Source organism: Aethina tumida, chromosome 6 (genome assembly GCF_024364675.1).
Source record: "Aethina tumida isolate Nest 87 chromosome 6, icAetTumi1.1, whole genome shotgun sequence".
NCBI lineage: Eukaryota > Metazoa > Arthropoda > Insecta > Coleoptera > Nitidulidae > Aethina > Aethina tumida.
Window position 1 is genome coordinate 11,320,625 of NC_065440.1, and position 26,277 is coordinate 11,346,901.

A 26,277-nucleotide genomic window follows, 5' to 3' on the forward strand; every position below is an offset into this window, starting at 1 on the left:
ATATCCAAATAAAATTTTGATCTAACCAGTTAACACCTGAGTATTATAGTTTACAGAATTTAATCATAGTAGAAAAGGGAGAAACAAAATTCAACATCTTCATCTCGATTGAGATGTCTTCTTTGTACAATAGGACTTCCAAGAGCATCGTTGTTCATCATACAGCACGATAAGTTTACATCTTCAGAGGTCTGATTTGGTACGTGTCTCTTTGACCAAAAATAAGTAATTTATTATTATTTAACTAAAAACACAAATTTATGTATTTCTCTTTGAGTATTTTATCTTTTAAAAATTTAATATTTGACCAAAAACAAGTAATTTAATATTATTTAATCAAAAACCACATTTTCAATTGTTACGTGTTGTTTCATTGTTCTTTTTCCAGTACAATTACTTAAAACATATGTTTCTTATAATTAATGTTTTGTTTAGTTGTTGTTTACTTATTATAATTAGTTGAAATGCGTGTTTCTTATTAAGTATTTCATGTTTTAAATATTTATTATTTGACCAAAAATGCATTAATAATTGTTCAGTAATGTAGTTTTTCTATTATAATTAGTAATTGTTATATTTTTGCTTTAGATAAAATAAATTGTATTTTTCTCATTTATGCCTCAGTCAAAATTTTACAAATTTTAGTGTTTCATGTTAAAGATTTTAACTTTATTATAAATTAACATAAAATCAAAAGTTGTAAATAAATAACTCATTTTTGAATGGTATTATTTGTTTAATTCACATTTTTTCATAATGCTTTAATCGATTAATTTAATTTTTTTAAACTAAAACACTTTTCGATTATCCCATTTTATTCTACTGTAATTTTTCTAATATAATTGTTTGAGAAATTATATATTTTTCTGATCAAAAAATAATTTATTAATAATATTGAAAACAAAAAAATATATTGATTAATACCAAAATATATAAATTGTAAATTTCAGACACTGATACAAATGAAAAAAATTATTAATATTAAATTCTCTTTTTTCCAAATTAATTTTAATACTTTAAAATATGTAAATTACTTCTATAATAGTTTTTTTTATTTTAATAATTTATACATTTCTCATTATGTTTACAAATAATTTTTATGTTCAAAATTCAAATTTTAGTGTTCAAAATTAGGTATTTCATTTTCGATTGTAATATCTTGTTAATGTAGATTTTTCTGGTATAATTACTTGAAAAAAAATTTTTTTCTGATAACTTATGGATTTCTGACTTTAAGTTTAATTAATTTATGGTTATTACAAATTCTAGTGTCTAAAATTGCATATTTCCATCTTTAAACACACAATTTTGTGTAAAGACAAATAATTTAAAATTTTTCCAATGGAAAAAATATATTTTCTATAGTCAAGTTCTGTTTAATTGTCCCGTTTCTAAATATTTCAATATAGATTTTGGGAAACATTGTGTAGTTCCCATTTATTTACAATTAATTTATTTTATTTTTTACCAGTTTTAGAGTTTTAAATTAGATATCTCCTGTTTAAAATATTTAATTTTCTAGACAAAAAAAAATATTAACTATTTTTTAACTAAAAAATTATAAATTGTTAATTTCAGTTACTGAAACAAACGAAAAAAAATATATTAATTGTAGATTCTTCTTTTTTCAAAATTAATTTGTGGTTTTTAATAATATATTGATTATTTTTCAACCAAAAAAAAAATTTTTCAGACACTGAAACAAATGAAAAAAATATTAATTGTAAATTACTTCTATAACATATTTTAAGGTTTGAACAATATATATTGATTATTTTTCTCCAAAAAAAATACATTATTAATTTCAGACACTGAAACAAATGAAAAAAATATTAATTGTAAATATTCCTGTTTTCAAAATTAATTTTAATATGTAAATTACTTCCATTATAGTTTTTCTTATTTTAATAATTTATGCATTTCTCATTTTGTCCACAAATAATATTGATGTTTACAAATTTTAGTGTTAAGAATTAAGTAATCATCTTTTAAGGTGTGAACATTTGTTTTTAATAAAGTTAATTAATATTTTTAAACGCAAAAAAAAAACACATTTTCGATTTTAATATCTTGTTAAATATACATTTATAATGTATTTTTCTGATAACTTGTGGATTTCTAATTTTAGGTTTAATTAATTTATGGGTTTCAAAAACACATAATATTTGTCTAAAAACAAATAATTTAATATTTTTTTAATGAAAATTTTTTTTTTTACTATCGTCATTTTCTCTTTAATTTAATTTCTAAATAATTCAATATAGATATTGAGAAACTTTATTCAGTTTTCATTTATTTACAATTAATTCATAATTTTTTATCAATTTTAGTTTTTTAAATTAAATATATCCTGTATAAAAAATTTAATATTCAGAACAAAAATAAAATATTAACTATTTTTTAACCAAAAAAATATAAATTATAAATTTCACACACTGAAATAAATGAAAAAAATAATAATTGTAAATTCTTCTTTCTCAAAATTATTTTTAATACTTAAAAATTTGTAAATTACTTCTATAATAGTTTTTTTATTTTAATAATTTATACTCTTCCCATTTTGTCCAGTGTTCAAAATTAGATAGTTTATCTGTTAAGTATTGAACATTTATCTAATAATAAATAATTTAATATATTTCCAATGAAAAAATATATTTTCTATGGTCATGTTTTGTTCAATTTTCCTGTTTCTAAATAATTCATATAGATTTTGCGAAACTTTATTCAATTCTCATTTATTTACAATTAATGTATATTTTTTTATCAATTTTAGTGTTTTAAATTAAATATATCCCGTATAAAAAAAAAATTAATATTCAGAACAAAAATAAAATATTAACTATTTTTTCACCAAAAAAAAATAAATTGTAAATTTCACATACGGAAATAAATGAGAAAAATAATAATTGTAAATTTTCTTTTCTCAAAATTATTTTTAATACTTAAAAATATGTAAATTAATTCTATAATAGTTTTTTTATTTTAATAATTTATACTCTTCCCATTTCGTCCAGTTTTCTAAATTAGATAGTTTATCTCTTAAGTATTGAACATTTGTCTAATAATAAATAATTTAATATATTTCCAATGAAAAAATATATTTTCTATAGTCATGTTTTGTTTAATTTTCCTGTTTCCAAATAATTCAATATAGATTTTGGAAAACTTTATTCAATTCTCATTTATTTACAATTAATTTATAATTTTTTAACAATTTTAGTGTTTTAAATTAAATATGTCCCGTATAAAAAAAATTTAATATTCAGAACAAAAATAAAATATTAACTATTTATTAACCAAAAAAAATAAATTGTAAATTTCACACACTAAAATAAATGAAAAAAATAATAATTGTAAATTCTTCTTTCTCAAAATTATTTTTAATACTTAAAAATAATTAAATTATTTCTATAATAGTTTTTTTTATTTTAATAATTTATACTTTTCTCATTTTGTCCACAAATGATTATAAATTCTAATGATCAAATTTAGGCATTTCATATTTTAAGGTTTGAACATGTGACTTTAATAAAACAATTTAATATTTTTAAACAAAAACAAACACATTTTCTATTGAAATATCTTTTTAAATGTACATTTTTCTAGTATAATTTGAAAAATATTGTTTTTCTCTGATAATTGTGGATTTCTCATTTTAGGTTTAATTAATTTATGGTTTTTACAAACTAGTGTCTAAAATTGCATTGAGATTCCATCTTTAAACATACAATATTTGTTTAATAACAAATAATTTAATATATTTCCAATGAAAATAAAATATTGACTATTTTTTAACCAACAAAATATAGATTATTTAATTTCAGACACTGAAATAAATGAAAAAAATGTTAATTGTAAATTCTCCTTTTCTCAAAATTATTTCTAGTACTTAAAAAAATGTATATTTTATTTTATTTTAATAATTTATACTTTTCACATTTTGTCCAGTATTCAAAAGTAGATAGTTTATCTCTTAAGTATTGAACATATGAAACATATGAACATATGAAACACATTTTGGATTATAATATCTTGTTTATGTTAATTTTCATTTTTCTAATATAATTACTGAAACAAATAATAAAAAAAACATTAATTGTAAATTATTTATAGGCACAATCAATGTATGATTAAAAATAATTCTCCTTAAGTGCTTAAAATAACTTAGTACATCTTTTATATAACATTTGAACATGAGAAAATAATTTAATGCCATTTTAAGCAAACCAAACAACACAAAATCACTTAAAATAATTATAAAATGATGTAGTCGATGTAACGTATTAATTTCCTTATAAGCCTCAGATCATAGATCCAACAATTGTTGGTTTAGTGTTTTAAATTAAGTATGCCCTACATACAAAATGTAATATTCTGAACAAAAATAAAATATTGATTAAATGAAAAAAATTGTAAATTCTCCTTTTCTCAAAATTATTTCTAACACTTAAAAATGTCTAAATTACTTCTATAACAGTTTTTTTTTATTTTAATAATTTATACTTTCCTCATTTTGTCCACAAATAATCTTAATGTTTACAAATTTTAATGTTCAAAATTAGATATTTCATCTTTTAAGGATTGAACATTTTATTTTGATAAAATTATTTAATATTTTTAAACAAAAAAAAAACACATTTTGGTTTTTAATATCTTATTTAATTTTCATTTTTATAGTATAATTACTTTGTAGGACAATTTGTGTCTTTCTCATTTTAGATTTAATTAAATTTATGGTTTTTACAAATTGTAGTGTCTAAAATTGCACATTTTCATCTTTAAACACACAATATTTGCCTAATAACAAATAATTTAATATATTTCCAATGAAAAAATATATGTTCCAGAGTCATATTTTGTTTAGTTTTCCTGTTCCTAATTAATTCAATATGGATTTTAGGAAACTTTATTTACTTCTCATTTATTTACAATTAATATATATCAATTTTGTATCAATTTTGGTGTTTTAAATTAAATATGCCCTATATAAAAAATGTAATATTCTGAACAAAAATAAAATATTGACTAAATGATAAAAATTGTAAATTCTCTTTTTACAAAATTATTTCTAACACTTAAAAATGTCTAAATTACATCTATAACAGTTTTTTAATTTTAATAATTTATACTTTCCTCATTTTGTCCACAAATAATCTTAATGTTTACAAATTTTAATGTTCAAAATTAGGTATTTCATCTTTTAAGTATTGAACATTTGATTTTGATAAAATTATTTAATATTTTTAAACAAAACAAAACACATTGCATATTTCCATCTTTAAACATACAATATTTGTCTAATAACAAATAATTTAATATATTTTCAATGAAAAAATATATTTTCTTTAGTCAAGTTTTGTTTAATTTTCCTGTTTCTAAATAATTCAATACAGATTTTGGGAAACTTTATTCAGCTCTCATTTATTTACATTTAATTTATAATTTTTTATCAATTTTAGTGTTTTAAATTAAATATATCCTGTATAAAAAATTTAATATTCAGGACAAAAATAAAATATTGACCATTTTTTAACCAAAAAAATATAAATTTCAGATACTGAAATCTCAAAATTATTTCTAATACTAAAATGTATATTTTTTTTATTTTAAGAATTTATACTTTTCTCACTTTATCCAGTGATCAAAATTAAATAGTTTATCTCTTAAGTATTGAACATTTCACTTTCATAAAATTATTTAATATTTAAAGAAAAAACACACAGTTTGGATTACAATATCATGTTTATGTTAATTTTCATTTTTCTAATATAATTACTTAAAAAATTATTAATTGTAAATTATCTATAGCTACAATCAATGTATGATTATAAATAATTCTCCTTAAGTGCTTAAAATAACTTAGTACATCTTTTATATAACATTTGAACATGAGAAAATAATTTAATGCCATTTTAAGCAAACCAACAACACAAAATCACTTAAAATAATTATAAAATGATGTAGTCGATGTAACGTATTAATTTCCTTATAAGCCTCAGATCATAGATCCAACAATTGTTGGTTTAGTGTTTTAAATTAAGTATGCCCTACATACAAAATGTAATATTCTGAACAAAAATAAAATATTGACTAAATGAAAAAAATTGTAAATTCTCCTTTTCTCAAAATTATTTCTAACACTTAAAAATGTCTAAATTACTTCTATAACAGTTTTTTTTATTTTAATAATTTATACTTTCCTCATTTTGTCCACAAATAATCTTAATGTTTACAAATTTTAATGTTCAAAATTAGATATTTCATCTTTTAAGGATTGAATATTTGATTTTGATAAAATTATTTAATATTTTTAAACAAAAAAAACACATTTGGGTTTTTAATGTCTAATTTAATTTTCATTTTTCTAGTATAATTACTTTGTAGGACAATTTGTGCCTTTCTCATTTTAGATTTAATTAAATTTATGGTTTTTACAAATTCTAGTGTTTAAAATTGCCTATTTCCATCTTTAAACATACAATATTTGTCTAATAACAAATAATTTAATATATTTCAAATGAAAAAATATATTTTCTTTAGTCAAGTTTTGTTTAATTTTCTTGTTTCTAAATAATTCAATACAGATTTTGGGAAACTTTATTCAGCTCTCATTTATTTACATTTAATTTATAATTTTTTATCAATTTTAGTGTTTTAAATTAAATATATCCTGTGTAAAAATTTTAATATTCAGGACAAAAATAAAATATTGACCATTTTTTAACCAAAAAAATATAAATTTCAGATACTGAAATCTCAAAATTATTTCTAATACTAAAATGTATATTTTTTTTATTTTAAGAATTTATACTTTTCTCACTTTATCCAGTGATCAAAATTAAATAGTTCTCTTAAGTATTGAACATTTCACTTTCATAAAATTATTTAATATTTAAAGAAAAAACACACAGTTTGGATTACAATATCATGTTTATGTTAATTTTCATTTTTCTAATATAATTACTTAAAAAATTATTAATTGTAAATTATCTATAGCTACAATCAATGTATGATTATAAATAATTCTCCTTAAGTGCTTAAAATAACTTAGTGCATCTTTTATATAACATTTGAACATGAGAAAATAATTTAATGCCATTTTAAGCAAACCAAACAACACAAAATCACTTAAAATAATTATAAAATTATGTAGTCGATGTAACATATTAATTTCCTTATAAGCCTCAGATCATAGATCCAACAATTGTTGGTTTAGTGTTTTAAATTAAGTATGCCCTACATAAAAAATGTAATATTCTGAACAAAAATAAAATATTGATTAAATGATAAAAATTGTAAATTCTCTTTTTACAAAATTATTTCTAACACTTAAAAATATCTAAATTACTTCTATAACAGTTTTTTTATTTTAATAATTTATACTTTCCTCATTTTGTCCACAAATAATCTTAATATTTACAAATTTTAATGTTCAGAATTAGATATTTCATCTTTTAAGGATTGAACATTTTATTTTGATAAAATTATTTAATATTTTTAAACAAAAAAAAAACACATTTTGGTTTTTAATATCTTATTTAATTTTCATTTTTATAGTATAATTACTTTGTAGGACAATTTGTGTCTTTCTCATTTTAGATTTAATTAAATTTATGGTTTTTACAAATTCTAGTGTCTAAAATTGCACATTTTCATCTTTAAACACACAATATTTGCCTAATAACAAATAATTTAATATATTTCCAATGAAAAAATATATGTTCCAGAGTCATATTTTGTTTAGTTTTCCTGTTCCTAATTAATTCAATATAGATTTTAGGAAACTTTATTTACTTCTCATTTATTTACAATTAATATATATCAATTTTGTATCAATTTTAGTGTTTTAAATTAAATATGCCCTATATAAAAAATGTAATATTCTGAACAAAAATAAAATATTGACTAAATGATAAAAATTGTAAATTCTCTTTTTACAAAATTATTTCTAACACTTAAAAATGTCTAAATTACTTCTATAACAGTTTTTTTATTTTAATAATTTATACTTTCCTCATTTTGTCCACAAATAATCTTAATGTTTACAAATTTTAATGTTCAAAATTAGGTATTTCATCTTTTAAGTATTGAACATTTGATTTTGATAAAATTATTTAATACTTTTAAACAAAACAAAACACATTGCATATTTCCATCTTTAAACATACAATATTTGTCTAATAACAAATAATTTAATATATTTCAAATGAAAAAATATATTTTCTTTAGTCAAGTTTTGTTTAATTTTCCTGTTTCTAAATAATTCAATACAGATTTTAGGAAACTTTATTCAGCTCACATTTATTTACATTTAATTTATAATTTTTTATCAATTTTAGTGTTTTAAATTAAATATATCCTGTGTAAAAAATTTAATATTCAGGACAAAAATAAAATATTGACCATTTTTTAACCAAAAAAATATAAATTTCAGATACTGAAATCTCAAAATTATTTCTAATACTAAAATGTATATTTTTTTATTTTAAGAATTTATACTTTTCTCACTTTATCCAGTGATCAAAATTAAAAAGTTTATCTCTTAAGTATTGAACATTTCACTTTCATAAAATTATTTAATATTTAAAGAAAAAACACACAGTTTGTATTACAATATCATGTTTATGTTAATTTTCATTTTTCTAATATAATTACTTAAAAAATTATTAATTGTAAATTATCTATAGCTACAATCAATGTATGATTATAAATAATTCTCCTTAAGTGCTTAAAATAACTTAGTGCATCTTTTATATAACATTTGAACATGAGAAAATAATTTAATGCCATTTTAAGCAAACCAAACAACACAAAATCACTTAAAATAATTATAAAATTATGTAGTCGATGTAACGTATTAATTTCCTTATAAGCCTCAGATCATAGATCCAACAATTGTTGGTTTAGTGTTTTAAATTAAGTATACACTACATAAAAAATGTAATATTCTGAACAAAAATAAAATATTGACTAAATGAAAAAAATTGTAAATTCTCCTTTTCTCAAAATTGTTTCTAACACTTAAAAATGTCTAAATTACTTCTATAACAGTTTTTTTTTATTTTAATAATTTATACTTTCCTCATTTTGTCCACAAATAATCTTAATGTTTACAAATTTTAATGTTCAAAATTAGATATTTCATCTTTTAAGGATTGAACATTTTATTTTGATAAAATTATTTAATATTTTTAAACAAAAAAAAAACACATTTTGGTTTTTAATATCTTATTTAATTTTCATTTTTATAGTATAATTACTTTGTAGGACAATTTGTGTCTTTCTCATTTTAGATTTAATTAAATTTATGGTTTTTACAAATTGTAGTGTCTAAAATTGCACATTTTCATCGTTAAACACACAATATTTGCCTAATAACAAATAATTTAATATATTTCCAATGAAAAAATATATGTTCCAGAGTCATATTTTGTTTAGTTTTCCTGTTCCTAATTAATTCAATATAGATTTTAGGAAACAATTTTGTATCAATTTTAGTGTTTTAAATTAAATATGCCCTATATAAAAAATGTAATATTCTGAACAAAAATAAAATATTGACTAAATGATAAAAATTGTAAATTCTCTTTTTACAAAATTATTTCTAACACTTAAAAATGTCTAAATTACTTCTATAACAGTTTTTTTATTTTAATAATTTATACTTTCCTCATTTTGTCCACAAATAATCTTAATGTTTACAAATTTTAATGTTCAAAATTATATATTTCATCTTTTAAGGATTGAACATTTGATTTTGATAAAATTATTTAATATTTTTAAACAAAACAAAACACATTGCATATTTCCATCTTTAAACATACAATATTTGTCTAATAACAAATAATTTAATATATTTCCAATGAAAAAATATATTTTCTAGTCATATATTGTTTAGTTTTCCTGTTTCTAAATAATTCAGTATAGATTTCGAGAAACTTTATTCAACTCTCATTTATTTACATTTAATTTATAATTTTTTATCAATTTTAGTGTTTTAAATTAAATATATCCTGTATAAAAAATTTAGTATTCAGGACAAAAATAAAATATTGACTATTTTGTAACCAAAAAAATATAAATTGTAAATTTCAGACACTGAAATCTCAAAATTATTTCTAATACTAAAATGTATATTTTTTTATTTTAAGAATTTGTACTTTTCTCATTTTATCCAGTGCTCAAAATTAAATAGTTTATCTCTTAAGTATTGAACATTTCACTTTCATAAAATTATTTAATATTTAAAGAAAAAACACACAGTTTGGATTACAATATCAAGTTTATGTTAATTTTCATTTTTCTAATATAATTACTTAAAAAAATATTAATTGTAAATTATCTATAGCTACAATCAATGTATGATTATAAATAATTCTCCTTAAGTGCTTAAAATAACTTAGTACATCTTTTATATAACATTTGAACATGAGAATATAATTTAATGCCATTTTAACCAAACCAAACAACACAAAATCACTTAAAATAATTATAAAATGATGTAGTCGATGTAACGTATTAATTTCCTTATAAGCCTCAGATCATAGATCCAACAATTGTTGGTTTAGTGTTTTAAATTAAGTATGCCCTACATACAAAATGTAATATTCTGAACAAAAATAAAATATTGACTAAATGAAAAAAATTGTAAATTCTCCTTTTCTCAAAATTATTTCTAACACTTAAAAATGTCTAAATTACTTCTATAACAGTTTTTTTTTATTTTAATAATTTATACTTTCCTCATTTTGTCCACAAATAATCTTAATGTTTACAAATTTTAATGTTCAAAATTAGATATTTCATCTTTTAAGGATTGAACATTTTATTTTGATAAAATTATTTAATATTTTTAAACAAAAAAAACATATTTGGGTTTTTAATATCTTATTTAATTTTCATTTTTATAGTATAATTACTTTGTAGGACAATTTGTGCCTTTCTCATTTTAGATTTAATTAAACTTATGGTTTGTGCAAATACTAGTGTCTAAAATTGCATATCTCCATCTTTAAACATACAATATTTGTCTAATAACAAATAATTTAATATATTTCCAATGAAAAAATATATTTTCTAGAGTCATATTTTGTTTAGATTTCCTGTTCCTAATTAATTCAATATAGATTTTAGGAAATTTTATTCATTTCTCATTTATTTACAATCAATTTATAATTTTTTATCAGTTTTAATGTTTTAAATTAAGTATGCCCTACATAAAAAATGTAATATTCTGAACAAAAATAAAATATTGACTAAATGGAAAATTGTAAATTCTCCTTTTCTCAAAATTATTTCTAACACTTAAAAATGTCTAAATTACTTCTATAACAGTTTTTTTTATTTTAATAATTTATACTTTCCTCATTTTGTCCACAAATAATCTTAATGTTTACAAATTTTAATGTTCAGAATTAGATATTTCATCTTTTAAGGATTGAATATTTGATTTTAATAAAATTATTTAATATTTTTAAACAAAAAAAAACACATTTGGGTTTTTAATGTCTAATTTAATTTTCATTTTTCTAGTATAATTACTTTTTAGGACAATTTGTGTCTTTTTCATTTTAGATTTAATTAAACTTATGGTTTTTACAAATTCTAGTGTCTAAAATTGCATATCTCCGTCTTTAAACATACAATATTTGTCTCATAACAAATAATTTAATATATTTTCAATGAAAAAATATATTTTCTAGAGTCATATTTTGTTTAGATTTCCTGTTCCTAATTAATTCAATATAGATTTTGGGAAACTTTATTCACTTCTCATTTATTTACAGCAATTTATAATTGTTTATCAATTTTAATGTTTTAAATTAAGTATGCCCTACATAAAAAATGTAATATACTGAACAAAAATAAAATATTGACTAAATGAAAAGTTGTAAATTCTCCTTTTCTCAAAATTATTTCTAACACTTAAAAATGTCTAAATTACTTCTATAACAGTTTTTTTTTATTTTAATAATTTATACTTTCCTCATTTTGTCCACAAATAATCTTAATGTTTACAAATTTTAATGTTCAAAATTAGATATTTCATCTTTTAAGGATTGACCATTTGATTTTGATAAAATTATTTAATATTTTTAAACAAAACAAAACACATTGCATATTTCCATCTTTAAACATACAATATTTGTCTAATAACAAATAATTTAATATATTTCCAATGAAAAAATATATTTTCTAGTCATATATTGTTTAGTTTTCCTGTTTCTAAATAATTCAGTATAGATTTCGAGAAACTTTATTCAACTCTCATTTATTTACATTTAATTTATAATTTTTTATCAATTTTAGTGTTTTAAATTAAATATATCCTGTATAAAAAATTTAGTATTCAGGACAAAAATAAAATATTGACTATTTTGTAACCAAGAAAATATAAATTGTAAATTTCAGACACTGAAATCTCAAAATTATTTCTAATACTAAAATGTATATTTTTTTATTTTAAGAATTTGTACTTTTCTCATTTTATCCAGTGCTCAAAATTAAATAGTTTATCTCTTAAGTATTGAACATTTCACTTTCATAAAATTATTTAATATTTAAAGAAAAAACACACAGTTTGGATTACAATATCATGTTTATGTTAATTTTCATTTTTCTAATATAATTACTTAAAAAATTATTAATTGTAAATTATCTATAGCTACAATCAATGTATGATTATAAATAATTCTCCTTAAGTGCTTAAAATAACTTAGTGCATCTTTTATATAACATTTGAACATGAGAAAATAATTTAATGCCATTTTAAGCAAACCAAACAACACAAAATCACTTAAAATAATTATAAAATGATGTAGTCGATGTAACGTATTAATTTCCTTATAAGCCTCAGATCATAGACAATTGTTTATGCAATCACAAATAATATTTTCCCTTGCAACTTGCACCGAAACATTTACGATTATATGATCAGACATTTTCGTTTAAATCGTAAATTTACGATAGTTGTTATTTGTCTCGTCCGAAAATATACAACTCGTCTCACGATTTCCTTATCATAAACGTCCGCTTATTAAACGCCAATCGGTTTCGAAAGTGCCCCGAAAAACGAAAGTGCAAATCAATAATAACACCTCTTTAAAAAAATTTAATTTTTCCTTTTATTATAATTTTTTGTGGATTATTACAGTAATAACGGTAATAATGGAGTCGTTGTGCAACTGGCAAAGGCACCAAGGACGAGATGCGAACGAATTTGTGGGAAAACACGTTTTCCCAAAGCGTTGGCCAATTGTTTGGCACGTCCCGAAGATTAGACAAGGTCGCGGACGGGTGCACTTAAGAAATTGCCAACCAACGCTGAATTATTCAGAGTCTTTGACAACTCTTACCCGTCCGAATTGTCTCACGTGCCCGTCGAACGAATCAATTACATAATTCACCTCTTTTAGCGGGCCAAAAGTGTGTCAGAAATCCTTCGGCCGAAATGAATTAATCGAATTATCCAAACGTAATTAGTGAGGGTACGATAAATTCGACTCGTTTTGAGCGTGAACTTTTACCCGTTCCGAACGAGAGGAAAAAAATAGTAGGAGTACCACCTCCAGAGGTGGGCGAGACGTGGGGCCGCGGGCGATGCGGATATATAAACGGGGGGCGCACCGGGTTCGGCAGTAGTGCACCTCAAGTGTCCCCCCAAAAAGTAACATACGACGAAGATGAGATTTTTCGTGGTACGTATCATTTTTGTGTGGATAAAAAAAACGTGAAGTGATTGTGGATTACGTGAATGGAGTTTCTCGTTGGTGGTTCGGGGGTTGTGAATTCTTTGAGGGTCCCAGTCATTTCTGCCATGTCTAAAATGTGTTCTATTTAATTTTATAAATTTGCTTAATTCGATGAGAAACTAATTTATTCTTTTTTTAGAATTTTTCTTTTTATTTTTTTAATATTAATTAATATTATATATTTTTTTACTTAACTAAGATTTATTTAGTTAAAAATTTTGATTCATCCTACGCAATAAAAATTAAATTTATATTTTTTTACATTTTTGTTTTTTAATGACCATTTATTTTTATTTTGCTTATTTTTAGAATTATTTTAAATTTTAGTTTTCGTTTCCTCTCACATTTGCTTAATAAACATATTAAATTAAATTTTCTGGCATTTGTAAATTAATATTTACTAAATAAAAAGTAAATATTATAGTTACTTTCATTATATCTATATATCTTTATCTGAATATTTTTTTTTTTTTTAATTTATTATTTTTACATTTTTTTATTGTAACTTAATTCTTACATTGTCTAATCTATCTTTATATATAATATTTTATTTTACTTAATTTAATATATTTCAAGGAACAAAAATACAAAAAAAGTTTTCTTTTTATTTTTTAATTATTTTATATTGTATTGAATTTTATAAAACTATTTTATTATTCAGTATTATAAATTTCAATAAAATATTTGAATTTGTCAATTTATCAATACAAAAAAGTTTTCTTTTTATTTTTTAATTATTTTACATTGTATTGAATTTTAAAGTTTTCTTTTTATTATCTAATTTCTTTGATTTCTATTAAATATCATAAATTTACTTTGTATTTTAATTATTTTATTATTTAAGTATGATTTAATAAAATATTTGAATTTGAGATTTTATCAAATACAAAGAAAAAGTAAAGTTTTCTTTTTAATTTTTAATTCTTTTACTTTTTTTTACAAATAAAATGTTTTCTTTTTATTATTCAAGAATTATAATTTTTAATAAAATATTTTAATTTGTCAATTTAACAAATACAAAAAGGTGAAATATTCTTTTTATTTTCTAATTAATCTGGTTTCTGTTGAGTATCATAATTATTATTATTCAATTTTACATTTTATTAGAAGTATTTTATTAATTCAGTATGATACATTATAATAAAATATTTTAGTATGTTAATTTAGTAAAGGTAAAGGTTCCTTTTTATTGCATAATTTATTTAATTAATTTCTGTTGAATGTTCTAAAATATCTCTTTAAATTTGTGTTTTAAGTGTTTTATTTGTGCAAATATAATAAATTTTAATAAAATAGTTAATTCATCAAATGGCAAAGAAAATATTTTCTTCTATTTTTCTTATTTATCTATTTTAATTTGTCAATTTATCAAACATTTATCAACAAGATCTAAAATTTTCTTTTTTCAATTATCTATTTTCTGTTGAATATAATAAAATTATATTTTTGTTATTAGTATTTTATTTATTATTCAAGTCAGATAATTTAAATAAAATATTTTAATTTGTCATTTTATCATATCATATGAAAGGTAGATTTTTCATCAAATACGAAGAAAATGTGAAGTTTTCTTTTAATTTTATTATTAATTTAATCTATAAATAATTATAAAATTAATTTTCAATTTTATGTATTATTATAAGTATTTTATTATTCGAGTTTGACAAATTAATTTGACTATTTATCAAATTCAAAAAAATTTTCTTTTATTTTCTAATTTATCTGTTTATTCTGTTGAATATCATAAAATTATTTTTTGATTTTATATTTTAAATAAGTATTTTACTATTCCGGTAGAATAAATTACAAAAAAAAATAATTTGTCAATTTATCAAACACAAAGAAAATTTAAAGATTTCTTTTTTAATTTATCTATTTTCTGTTGAATATTATAAAATTATATTTTTATTTAAATAAAATATTTTAATTTGTCATTTTATCGTATTATATAAAAGGTAAATTTTTCTCTTTCTTGTCTAATTTATAAATAAATAAATAATAATATAAAATTACTTCTCGATTTACAATTTTAAGTATCATAAATTGTAACACAATAATTTAATTTATCACATAGAAAGAAAATTTTTTTTCTCCAATTCTCCAATTTATCTAATTTTTATAAATTTTAAAATATTTGTTTGAATTTGTATTTTATTATAAATATTTTATTTATTTAAATCTAATAAATTTTAAAATATTATATTAATTTTTCAATTTATAAAAAATACAAAAAATTTTTTTTTAATTTCCCTAATTTTTATTGAATATCATAAATTATTTATTTGAATCTATATTATCAGTATTGTATTTATTCAAATATATAATAAAAACCTTCAATTTGTCATTTTATCAAATGTAAAAAATAAAGTGTATATTTTATAATTTTCTAATTTTTATTGAATATTATACAACTTTTTATTTGAATTCATATTTTATTACAAGAATTTTATTTATTCAAATTATAAAAAAACATTTTATTATGTCAATTTATTAAAACAGAAAACTAATATTTTTAACATTTTTATTTGCACTTTACATTTGTAAACTGATATTTTTTTATATTTTTATTAATATAAATAAAAATGATGATATTTGAATATTATTTAATTCTCTAATGGATTTTTTTTTTAATTTGTGACACTTCATATGAAAAATTATTATTATTATTATTATTCTTTAATAATTATTATTATTATTCTTTAATAATAATTTATTTACAAATTTATTGATTTGTCTTTCGAATTATTTTTATTTAATAATAAATTTTCTATTTTTAAATTGAATTATTTTTTAATTTAATAATGGGCTTTTGTGTTTGTATTCATATCAACTTTAAATAAAATCAAAAACAATAATAAAAATATTAAAATTAATTATTTAATACTGTACATGTAAATATTTATATTTAATATTTTTTATATATTATCTAATTTTTAAAATATATTATAAAAAATAATTATTCTGCAAATAGTTAAAATACTTTTTATAATAAATTTATTTTTTAATTTAATAATGGGCTTTTGTGTTTTTATTCATGTCAACATTAAATAAAATCAAAAACAATAATAAAAATAATAAAATTAATTATTTAATACTGTAAATGCAATTATTAAATTAATATTTTAACTTAGTTTACATTCAAGTCTATATCTATTAAAATTTATTTATACATAATAATTTAAACAATTTTTTCATTATATTTTACTGTGAAAAATATTTGTGTTTCTTTCATTTTTTTAATTATTAAAAAATATATGTTTCTTTTAATAACTTGTATTTTAATTTAATATTTTTTATATATCTAATTCTTAAAGTATATTATGGAAAAATAATTATTTTATAAAGTTTATTTTACTTCAGCTACTTATTTGTATATTTTGTAGATTAGAACATAGTAGAACATATCAACATTAAACAAAAGTAAAAACACGTAAATATTAAAATAATATTTATATTTATTTCACTTTCAATTTATATTTCCATTCAAATTTGTTTACATAATAATTTTTTATTACATTTTATTATCTACTATAATTGTACTTCTTTAATTATTAAAAAATGTTTTTCCACCATATATATTATTTAAAATAAATAAACATATTACATAAATTTAAATTAATATTTTTGTATAACATCATATTTTATTGTTATGGTATTATAAAACATTAACTACCTAATTTACGATTATTCATTATGTCACCACAAATTTTTATTGTCATTAACTGTACAATTAATTATATAATGTTTATATAAATTTATAATTAATTTATTAATAATATTTGCTTTGTTACCATTTAATTAAATCCATATTTTGCAAATACTTTATTAAATTTAGAAAGTTATAAGTGTATGAAGAAGTATTAATTAATGTTTTGATATATCTTGTTATTAGAGAGTTAAATATAATTAAATAACATATTATTAACAAAATTTAAGTTTTAAATTTTACGTTCTGGGTTAAAAATGCTGAAATTAAATAATGTGTTTTTGGGCCAATGAATTAATAAATATTTATAACATTTTATTATAATTACAAATGTTTATATAAGAAAAAGAAAAAACGGACAAACTGAACCAAAATTTATAAAAAATTAAGGCAACAAATTATTATTATTATTATTAAAATTGCAGTGGTCAATATTAATAATTTGCATGGGCAGGTGAAACCATCTTCCTGTTGACCTGGTACACATAAACCCGACATTATTATGCAGATCGGTCGCTTCATTTAACCATAAGCAACCGAATGCAATTAAGGAGCATTGTAGAAAGGCGTTGTGCAAACATCATATTTACTTTCTAAATCATACATTCGAACATCCAGACACAAACAATGATTTTACGCAACCAACACAGAAAATTACTCTATTGAATGTATAGAAAATTATGTGTAAACATTATACCCATCCATTTAATAACGACCTTCGCAATTTTTATATTCAATGAGACTTTACCCAATCATATAATCCATTAAACAATGACGTTTAGTAATTTTTCCGGCCGGACAATGGAAAGTTTAGATAACTCGAACAATGCTAATTGTACGGTAGCGATCTTGTCAATTTAACATTGTCGCAACAACGAAAGTTAATTGCCTTAAAATCTTATCGAATTTAATTGTCATGTGAACTGGGTTGTCTACTTTTAGTTAATCGTCGCACCGCCCTCTACTTTCCGATAGACTTAACACCCACTTTCTATAAAAACTAATAGTTTTTGTCGTTTCAAGGCGATTTCGGCACTCTTGGCAGTAGCGGCAGCTAGGCCAGAGGCAGGATTCAGCAGCAGCTACAGCGCCCCGCCGAGCGGCCCCAGCGGCGGCAGCTACGGCCCACCACCTCAATACGGTCCACCGGCTCAACCACCGTCAGTCCACAAGCACGTCTACGTCCACGTACCGCCACCAGAGCCCGAGTACCAGGCACCCAGAAAACCCATCCAGGTAGCGGCACCCCAAAAGCACTACAAAATCATATTCATCAAGGCGCCAACCGCCCCAACTCCGACCGCCCCCGAAATCCCAGTCCAGCCGCAGAACGAGGAGAAGACCCTGGTCTACGTGTTGGTTAAGAAGCCGGAAGAACAGCCGGACATTGTCATCCCGACACCAGCACCAACTCAGCCAAGCAAGCCGGAGGTCTACTTCATCAGATACAAGACACAAGTATGAGTTTGACACGTATTTCTGAGCGGTGTTGTTTAACGATTTGTGTTACAGAAACAAGAAGGTTACCCAGACTCCGGAGTACCCCAGAACAAGTACGGTGCCCCAGCTCCAGGTGGCTCAGGCGACTACGCACCGCCAAACACAGGCTCCGGACCTTACTAAGAACGAACTGGTCTTGCTTTGACCCTTGTACATAAATAACTCATGTATGCATACCTCCAAATATGCCAGTATCATATACAAATATTTTATTGTGATTTTTAAAACTAGGTGACAAATGTATTGAGTAAGTTATTTTTTTAATGCTGTTAGTCATTATGAAGTTGCAGTTAATCTTGTATATAAATAGGTTTAAGGCCTGCAAAGCTTTATACAACTAGTGTTTAAGGATTGTCTTTTTTTTTGTACCTATTCTTAGTATTTTTTTATACTTGTTTTATACGAATGATTAGCAGATAATAGAAAATATTTCTATAATAATTAAACTGTTTTATTTCACCCCCAAACCCTGTTCATTCAACAAGACCAAATGACTTCAGAAACAAGCACAAACAACTTTTTACTTGGTTATAAAATATTGCTTTTATTATCTGTAGTCCCCGGATTTTTCTCGGAAAAGAGGCTAAGGTCGTCCGGGGTATAAGGCTGAAACTATTGCCGTTTTGTGTCGGAACAGCGTCGCGTTGGCTAGACGCCGCGACGCCGCCGTTGTGAGGAAAATTCGACGCAGATCCGGTGGTTCTTAGTCACTTAAACTAATTGGAATTGTCTATTGTGTGTGTTTGAATTGGATATCGGGTTATTAATGGCGTTTTTCAGTCCAAGAGGGTGTTTGGTGTTGATTTTCCTGATGTGTTTCTTTCACAATGGATGCAAAGCTGCATTAAAAGTACAATAAATTGTTTATTTATTACAATATAATAAGGCCATGTATTTATAAAATTCTAGAATCATTTTCTCAATTGGCAATGTAAAAAGTGTTTTATTTATTTATACCAAAATATTGTTTTTATTGTTATTCTTTTATTTGCCCATAATCTGGAAGTAATATATCTTATTATTATTAATATATAAAATAAAGAATAATTAAAAATAACGTATTGTTTCATTTAATAATATAAAACCTAATACAGAAAAGAGAAGTAAATCAAAATTATCAAAAACAAAAATTAAATAAAATATGTAATTTTACTTCTGCCATCTTGATATTAATAACAATTGATAAGCAACGAATGTGAAAATTAAGATTTTAAGATTAGTAACAGGATAACAGAAATGCGAGGAGGTGTGTAGCTCCTAATACAAAAATGGCGGGAGATTTACCGATTCAAAAATTGGCGGGAAAACTCCTGATATCAAAGTGAGGCGAAAACATCTCTTCGCATTTCTGTGATCCTGATACAAACCGTTAAATTTCTAAAATTTCAAACGTGAGTTGATAAGCAACGGGTGTGAAATTAAGATTTTAAGATTTGTAACAGGGTAGCAGAAATGCGAGGAGGTGTGTAGCTCCTAATACAAAAATGGCGGGAGATTTACAAATTCAAAAAATGGCGGGAAAACTCCTGATATCAAAGTGGGGCGAAAACATCTCTTCGCATTTCTGTGATCCTGATACAAACCGTTAAATTTCTCAAATTTCAAAGGTGAGTTGATAAGCAACGGGTGTGAAATTAGGATTTTAAGATTTGTAACAGGATAGCAGAAATGCGAAGAGGTGTCCAGCTCCTAATACAAAAATGGTGGGAGATTTACCGATTCAAAAAATGGCGAGAAAACTCCTGATATCAAAGTGGGGCGAAAACATCTCTTCGCATTTCTGTGATCCTGATACAAACAGTTAAATTTCTCAAATTTCAAAGATGAGTTGGATAAGCAACGGGTGTAATATTAAGATTTTAAGATTTGTAACAGGGTAGCAGAAATGCGAGGAGGTGTGTAGCTCCTAATACAAAAATGGCGGGAGATTTACCGATTCAAAAATTGGCGGGAAAACTTGTGATATCAAAGTGGGGCGAAAACATCTCTTCGCATTTCTGTGATCCTGATACAAACCGTTAAATTTCTCAAATTTCAAAGGTGAGTTGATAAGCAACGGGTGTGAGTGAAATTAAGATTTTAAGATTTGTAACAGGGTAGCAGAAATGCGAGGAGGTGTGTAACTCCTAATACAAAAATGGCGGGAGATTTACCGATTCAAAAATTGGCGGGAAAACTCCTGATATCAAAGTGGGGCGAAAACATCTCTTCGCATTTCTGTGATCCTGATACAAACCGTTAAATTTCTCCAATCTCAAAGGTAAGTTGATAAGCAACGGGTGTGAAATTAAGATTTTAAGATTTGTAACAGGGTAGCAGAAATGCGAGGAGGTGTGTAACTCCTAATACAAAAATGGCGGGAGATTTACCGATTCAAAAATTGGCGGGAAAACTCCTGATCCCAAAGTGGCGCGAAAACATCTCCTCGCATTTCTGTGATCCTGATACAAACCGTATGAAAAATAATTTATTGTCTATTATTTCAGGGGATACTTAATGGAATTAGTAAAATCAAAAACAAAACGAGTAGATTAATTTTTCTTTATTTTACAAAAATTACAAAGGCACAAATTTTAAAAAATAACGTTACAACACATTTGATTAATGTCAATAATTAATGTAACAAACCAGATAGTGAATAATGAACATGCACAAGACCAGACTTAATTCCTACAATATTGTATATCCTACATTCTAATGTATTTTACTTAATTTAAACTAATTTGTAGAAAAATAAAGAATAAAACTGAATGTCAAAAAATAACCACTTAATCACAAATTTAGACTTTGATACATTTTTAATTACAATTATATACGCTACGGCCATCTATTTGTAAATATTTGAAACTATTACGAATGCAAAGTAGATTTCTTTATCTGGACCTTAATTATGTTTCATTAAATAGAACGGATTTAAAAATTTTGTAAATGGTCAATTAAACGTTTTTAAATTAATTCAATTAGATACAAGTATATTAATCATAAATTATTATTAAAAAGATTTCAACAATTTTCCACTTCATAGTGTCACAAAATTATCAACACTGTTGGCAACATCCAGTTACGACCAGGCAAAATGGCGTCGATGCTGAAGTTGTCCAAAGCAGTCGCCAATTTAGGCAAAAATTCCAATGCTCTGCAGGTAATTTGCATCGAATCGAACACAACAACCCCCTGTGCTCCGTTCACAATAAAATCCGATTAATTTCACCCATCATTTCCACCCGTAACATTACGTAACATACACCTAACCTAAATCAAGCCAAAACCGTAAATAAAAACTCCCATTTCGTAGGTACTGAGACATGCCTCGGCGAAAGCTGAGCTGCAGCAGGTGCAGGTCAACGTGCCCCCAACCAAAGTGACCACCCTTAAATCAGGTAAGCACTTCGAACTTTGCCAAAGTGCACAGTGTTGTAATGTATATCGTTGCAGGCATTCGTGTAGCTACAGAAGACTGGGGCAGCCAAACCGCCACCGTGGGCATCTGGATCGACGCCGGCAGCCGTTACGAGAACGCCAAAAACAATGGAGTCGCCCACTTCATGGAACACATGGCCTTCAAAGTAAATTTCTTCCTGTTACATAATTTCCAATTAAAAGTCTCTTTTGTAGGGTACAGGAAAGAGGACACAGAGCCAATTGGAAATTGAAATTGAAGACTTGGGAGCGCAACTCAACGCGTACACCAGTCGGGAACAGACTGTTTACTATTCCAAGTGTTTAAGCAAGGATGTGCCGAAAGCTATTGAAATCTTATCCGACATTGTACAGAACGCCAAGTTGGGCGAAGCCGAAATCGAACGTGAACGTAGCGTTATCCTCAGGGAGATGCAGGAGGTCGAGTCTAACTTGCAGGAAGTTGTGTTTGATCACTTGCACGCCATCGCCTATCAGGGCACCCCATTGGCCAACACCATCTTGGGTATGTTCACAACTAGTATTTGAAAAGTGGAGTGTTTTAATTGGTTGTAATTTTAGGCCCCACTGCCAACATCAAGTCAATCAACGCCACCGACTTGAGGAACTACTTGGACAACCACTACAAGGCGTCCAGGGTTGTGGTGGCCGGCGCCGGCGGCGTCAACCACGAGGAACTCGTCAAATTGGCCGAAAGCAACTTGAGCAAACTCAGTAAGTCCCGCCCACTCTAAGCTCCGCCCACATCCGCAAACTAACCGGATCAATTACAGACAACAACTACTCCGGAGAGGTCCCGACCTTGACGCCCTGCCGTTACACCGGAGCCGAGATCCGCGTCCGCGACGACTCCCTTCCTCTAGCCCACATCGCCATCGCCGTCGAAGGTGCCGGCTGGTCCGACCCCGACACCCTGACCCTGATGGTCGCCTCCACCCTGCTGGGCGCCTGGGACAGGAGCCAGGCCTCCGCCAAGCAGAACGCCACCAATTTGGCACGTGCCAGCGGCGAAGGTGACCTCTGCCACTCGTATCAGAGTTTCAACACTTGCTACAAGGACACCGGACTGTGGGGCTTGTACTTCGTGTCTGACCCTCTTAAGATCGAAGACATGGTTTACAACATCACCGAGGAGTTGATGAGGCTTTGCACCAGCGTTACCGAGGGCGAAGTCGAGCGTGCCAAGGCCCTCTTGACCGCCAACACTTTGTTGCAACTCGACACCTCCACCGCCGTCTGCGAAGATATCGGTACTACCTATTAAAAATTAATCAATTACATTTTATTAACGTATTGTTGTTGTTTTAGGTCGCCAACTGTTGTGCTACGGCAGAAGACTGCCCCCTAATGAATTGGCCCACCGTATTAACAGCATTACTGCCCAAAACGTCAGGGATGTTTGCTACAAATACATCTACGACAGGTGCCCCGCTATCGCAGCAGTCGGACCTGTTGAACAGCTGCCCGACTACACCAGGATTCGTGCCTCCATGTACTGGTTGCGCGTCTAAGTCGACGTTCCATTTTGTCAACTTAAATAATAAATTATTCGTTGTAATTTAGTTTTCATTCATGGATTAATAGTGAAATGATTTCTTGCTTTACCAACATCTGTAAATATACTGTTTAATTTTTATTATGATTAATAAATAACTTGGTTTTTACAAAGGTTTTATTTACATAATATTGATTGATGTATTATAGGGAAGAATATTAATTATATAATGATTGTCTTTTACACAAGTCTCTTGTTAAGTTATATAATACAAAAGAGAAATAGTAAAATGAAGTTTTATTAAATTAGTATAGTTATTAGTTATATATTGTAGTAAATTTTAAATTTACTGGTTTATTTGTTATAATTAATAAATCTTATTAATGTTCCTTTCATATTCTATTGAATATTATTCATTGTTTTACACACAAATCTCTGGTGGCATAATATAAAACAAAGACATCAGTACATTCTACAACATATTTAAATAAATCATTTGTCTGACAGTCCAAATGTTATATTTTCTCAAAGAAAATGTTAAAACAATCGTTTTAACATAAGTTTCATTCACAGATAAACATTAGAATGAGTTTTTGGTTTACTATAACTGTAAACTGAGTTACATAACACTTAAAGAAAAACAGAAGAACTGTTTTTTATTAAATATTAATGAATTTACAACATTCTACAACACATTTAAATAAATCATTATTGGTCTAACCATCTTAATGTTACACTTTCTCGAGGAAAATGTAAAAAAATTCGTTTTAATTTAACTTATTCATAGATTATAATTAAAATGAGTTTTTAGTTTAGTACAGCTGTAATTATACTGTTCATTAATAAAAATATTGATATATTAATCAAGTTAATAACAATATAAAGACTTTTTTACACACATCACTTGTTAAGTTACGTAATCCGACTTTTTATAGTAATTAATATAAATCACCTGATTTTTGTAAACGTTTTATTAACAATATTTTGATGTATTATAGAACAGAATAAATCCTAACTTAGTACAACTTCTACAACAAATTTAATTAAATCACTGTCTTACAATTGCTGTCGCCTCTTGTATAGCTTTTCCCTTATGCGTTCCATCGCAAAACGGCCGGTTCGCCGTGTGTTTACAGTTACAAATCCAGTAATCCTTAGTTTCAGCTACGGCAAACCTCACAGGCCTAAAAATGACCCACAATTAGTTGGTTCACAGGTGGTATTAACAAAGAGTTACTTTTGGGTGATTTTCAGTTGTGCGAGTTTATGTGTGCCGTCACAAAACGGTTGGGTTTTACTCCTGCCACACAGGCACCACGAGTACTTCTTTCCAGCCTCCAGGGTGGTTCTGAACGGCTTTTTGTCGTACACCGCACCGTTTTCTTGTTGCGTTTGGGCGGATATTGTTGATTCTAAGACGTTTTTCGGGATTTCCGGCGTAGTTTTCGACGAATAAAGGCACTGAAACGGCATGAAATTTTTCAATGTGTTTATTAATGTTACTAGGTTACAGCTAAGTGTAAACGCACCTTTGAAATGTAATTTGAGCCAACGGTACCGTTGGGGACAAATTTTATCAAGTGTTTCGCCCTTAAAGCCATTTTTTCAGGGATTTAAACTAAAACTATAAACATAACCTTTGCACCTTTTAGGTTATTTTATTTTGGGTCAATGTTTCAACAATTAGTATTTTATTTATAATTATTTATTTTAAAGCTTTTAAATAATTAAAACACTTTCATTTTTCACTAAACTTTATTAAGTTAAAAATTATATTGTTTTTATATAAATTTTTAGAAACCATAAACAAAACAAATTATAGATTAAAAATAGAAAGGACAAGACATGTGACAAGATCCAAAATAGTTTTAAATTATAATCAATTAAAAATGAAAACTATTTAAGTATTAAGTAAATTTTAATAAATTATAAATTATTTGTTTTTATTATAAACTTTTAAATATATATTTGGAAACTTATGTCTCCATTTTTTTATTGTAAACTATAATATTAACAGTTATTTATTATTCATATGTTTTACAAAAATTTTATTGACACATTTTCTTTAAACTTTATTCAAGTTAGTTAAAAATTATACTGTTTTATATAAATTTTTAGAAACCATAAACATAACAAATTATAGATTAAAAATAGAAAGAACAAGAAATGTGACAAGATCCAAAATAGATTTAAATTATAATCAATTAAAAATGAAAACTATTTAGGTATTAAGTAAACTTTATTAAATTATAAATTATTTTGTTTTTATTATAAACTTTTTCTAACTATAAATTTGGATATTTATGCCTCCATTTTTTTACTATAAACTATAATTTTAATAGTTATTTATTATTCATATGTTTTACAAAAAATTTATTGACACATTTTTTTTCAAATAATAAATA

General features: G+C 24.4%; 3 protein-coding genes across 3 annotated transcripts; 2 read left to right on the plus strand and 1 right to left on the minus strand.

The window, feature by feature from the left end:
• Positions 1-13,582: 13,582 nt before the first annotated feature.
• Positions 13,583-19,392, plus strand: LOC109605098 (proline-rich protein 2-like). Its single transcript, XM_020021665.2, has 3 exons — positions 13,583-13,697; positions 18,481-18,915; positions 18,970-19,392. Exons 1-3 carry the CDS (start codon positions 13,683-13,685, stop codon positions 19,078-19,080), a joined length of 561 nt encoding a protein of 186 aa, XP_019877224.2. The 5' UTR covers positions 13,583-13,682; the 3' UTR covers positions 19,081-19,392.
• A 2,556-nt stretch (positions 19,393-21,948) lies between these two features.
• On the plus strand, positions 21,949-24,045 carry LOC109605097 (mitochondrial-processing peptidase subunit beta). The gene is made up of 7 exons (XM_020021664.2): positions 21,949-22,099; positions 22,253-22,337; positions 22,393-22,523; positions 22,573-22,882; positions 22,939-23,091; positions 23,151-23,627; positions 23,686-24,045. Exons 1-7 carry the CDS (start codon positions 22,034-22,036, stop codon positions 23,886-23,888), a joined length of 1,425 nt encoding a protein of 474 aa, XP_019877223.1. The 5' UTR covers positions 21,949-22,033; the 3' UTR covers positions 23,889-24,045.
• A 780-nt stretch (positions 24,046-24,825) lies between these two features.
• Positions 24,826-25,551, minus strand: LOC109605100 (CDGSH iron-sulfur domain-containing protein 3, mitochondrial). Its single transcript, XM_020021667.2, has 3 exons — positions 25,402-25,551; positions 25,110-25,333; positions 24,826-25,056 (listed from the first exon to the last, which is right to left on the minus strand). Exons 1-3 carry the CDS (start codon positions 25,471-25,473, stop codon positions 24,921-24,923), a joined length of 432 nt encoding a protein of 143 aa, XP_019877226.1. The 5' UTR covers positions 25,474-25,551; the 3' UTR covers positions 24,826-24,920.
• Between the last annotated feature and the right edge of the window lie 726 nt (positions 25,552-26,277).